General features: G+C 35.9%; 1 protein-coding gene across 1 annotated transcript; it reads left to right on the top strand.

Moving 5' to 3' along the window:
* Positions 1 to 650: 650 nt before the first annotated feature.
* LOC139882871 (ethylene-responsive transcription factor 1B-like) lies at positions 651 to 1,292 on the top strand. Its single transcript, XM_071867127.1, has one exon. It carries the CDS (start codon positions 651 to 653, stop codon positions 1,290 to 1,292), a length of 642 nt encoding a protein of 213 aa, XP_071723228.1.
* Positions 1,293 to 2,224: the final 932 nt, after the last annotated feature.

Below are 2,224 nucleotides of genomic sequence, written 5' to 3'. Positions count from 1 at the left end.
AGTTTGAGGATTCGTTCATTTGATTCGAACAGTTTCAATATAATTCCTCTCCACAAAACCTTAATCGATTTAATTCGCACGAATTCGTTCCAAACTCGATTCAAATAAATTGTTTAAAACCAATATTAGTGGTGAGTACTGGTGAGTGGTGACCATATAGTTGAACTACATGTATATATGTTGACTAAGTATTGAATCAGGTCCATGCATGTATCTGAACTCTGTTGGATCTGGTCAAACAAGACCAAATAATTGTACGAGAAATGGTTAATATTGCCATGTGGACGTGTCTGCCAAGTGGACAAGAGCTTGTTATCCACAATATATAATGAAATATATTATATTGACATCATCCATCATGCTCATGATCTGATCACTTAATTACCTTTTTGAACTTTGACACCGGCCGCCAATCTAGACAACTTTGACTCACGTGCATTCATCAACTAACTTTTGCTTGATGTTCATGATTTGGCTTTGGTAATAATAGGTCATTAAATTAATAACGACCAAATTATAATTGAAAATTAACTTTTTGAACCATATATATTATACAATAAGTTTTTAAACTTATTGCGTTCCCTCTTTTGTGCCCTATATGAAGCCTTAATAAACATTACCCTCATTCATGACAAGAAACAAATTTCAAAATGGATTCCTCATTACACTTTCAACACTCATACCTTGAATACTCTCCCGATCAATCATCTTCTTCCATGGAAAATTACTCTTTCTCAAATTATCAACTTCCATTCAATGAGAATGACTCGGAGGAAATGCTCCTATATGGAATCCTTAATGAAGCCCCTTCAATGAACTCATCCAATTATACTAATATCGAGGTTTCTTCAGAGACAAGTAATCGCGAGCTGACGACGACTTATAGAGGAGTAAGGAAGCGGCCATGGGGAAAATTCGCGGCGGAGATCAGAGACTCCACGAGGAATGGCGTTCGAGTTTGGCTGGGAACGTTTGATTCGGCCGAAGCGGCGGCATTAGCTTACGATCAAGCAGCTTTTGCAATGAAGGGTCATATGGCAACACTCAATTTCCCTGTCGAGAAAGTTTACGAGTCCTTAGTGGAAATGAACTACAGCTTTGATGATGAGCGTAACTCGCCGGTTTTGGCATTGAAAAGGATTCACTCGACGAATAGTAAGAGAGTTTGTAAGATTACGAAGAAGACGAAAAAAGACGGTCAAGAGGAAACGACGTCGTTGGTGGAGGACGACGTTATGGTTCTTGAGGACTTGGGGGCTGAGTATTTGGAACAACTTCTTAGTTTGTCTTAAAGTAATTTGGAATTACTCCATCCATCTTTAATTAATTATTTGTTGTTTGTTTATATACAAATTACATAAAAAAAGACAAGTAGTTATGGACGGATGTAGTATTAATTTTATAATCATTAATGTTTAGATGCTAAGAAGTGTATTTAATGACGTTTAATTTGATTTCAAAATCAGTAAGCATTAAGCATGTTTCATTGTCTTGATCTTCAAAAAAAACGTCTCATTGTCTTACCAAGATCACTGCTGTAAATGCTAAGTTAATTTGCAAGAAAGCTGTTTCAACTCAAGTCTAGACTAGGCGTCTATCACTGTATTGTATACCATACATCAATACTAACTTGTCCTTTTATTAACATCAAAAAAAAAAAAAAAACTTGTCCTTTTATTTTTTCTTTTCTTTTCCTTTTTAAGAAAAATAGTACTGTAATTATATCCTAAAGTCAAGATCATCTTAATGCAAATGGAAAATTGGTCAACGATACAAGAAACAAAACATAATCGAAGCTAAAGAGCATACGGTGGGAGTAACACAATGGACTATCTGTGAGTGTATTTTGGCTATACTTTTTCATGTGTTTAGCAGTTCACTTGGTGGGAATATAGCATTGCCCTCCAAATGTACAATAGACTTTTTTTTGGCTAAATCTCTGGAATTGTTATTTTTGGACAATTTTACCTTTTCCTTTATTCTTCTATTCTACTCAAACACACGCGTGAAGACAAACAAACTGTTTGGGTGCTTTTCATAGTGCATACATACTCTTCCATCGTACTCATGCTTCTCCAGTCTACCGTCAATTTTCTCGAGACTTAATTTGGCTGCGAGCCTGTGCGGTTTGAGGATGCTCCGGACGAGTACGTAGCAATTGCAAACATCAGTCTCCAACAAAATTACAATCAAAATCAGGTGGAATTCTTCTTCAATTTCAACA

Source organism: Rutidosis leptorrhynchoides, unplaced genomic scaffold (assembly GCF_046630445.1).
Source record: "Rutidosis leptorrhynchoides isolate AG116_Rl617_1_P2 unplaced genomic scaffold, CSIRO_AGI_Rlap_v1 contig32, whole genome shotgun sequence".
In the NCBI taxonomy this organism is placed as follows: domain Eukaryota; kingdom Viridiplantae; phylum Streptophyta; class Magnoliopsida; order Asterales; family Asteraceae; genus Rutidosis; species Rutidosis leptorrhynchoides.
The sequence above is the reverse complement of the archived record's forward strand: the minus strand, read 5'-3'. Positions and strand labels throughout refer to the sequence as shown.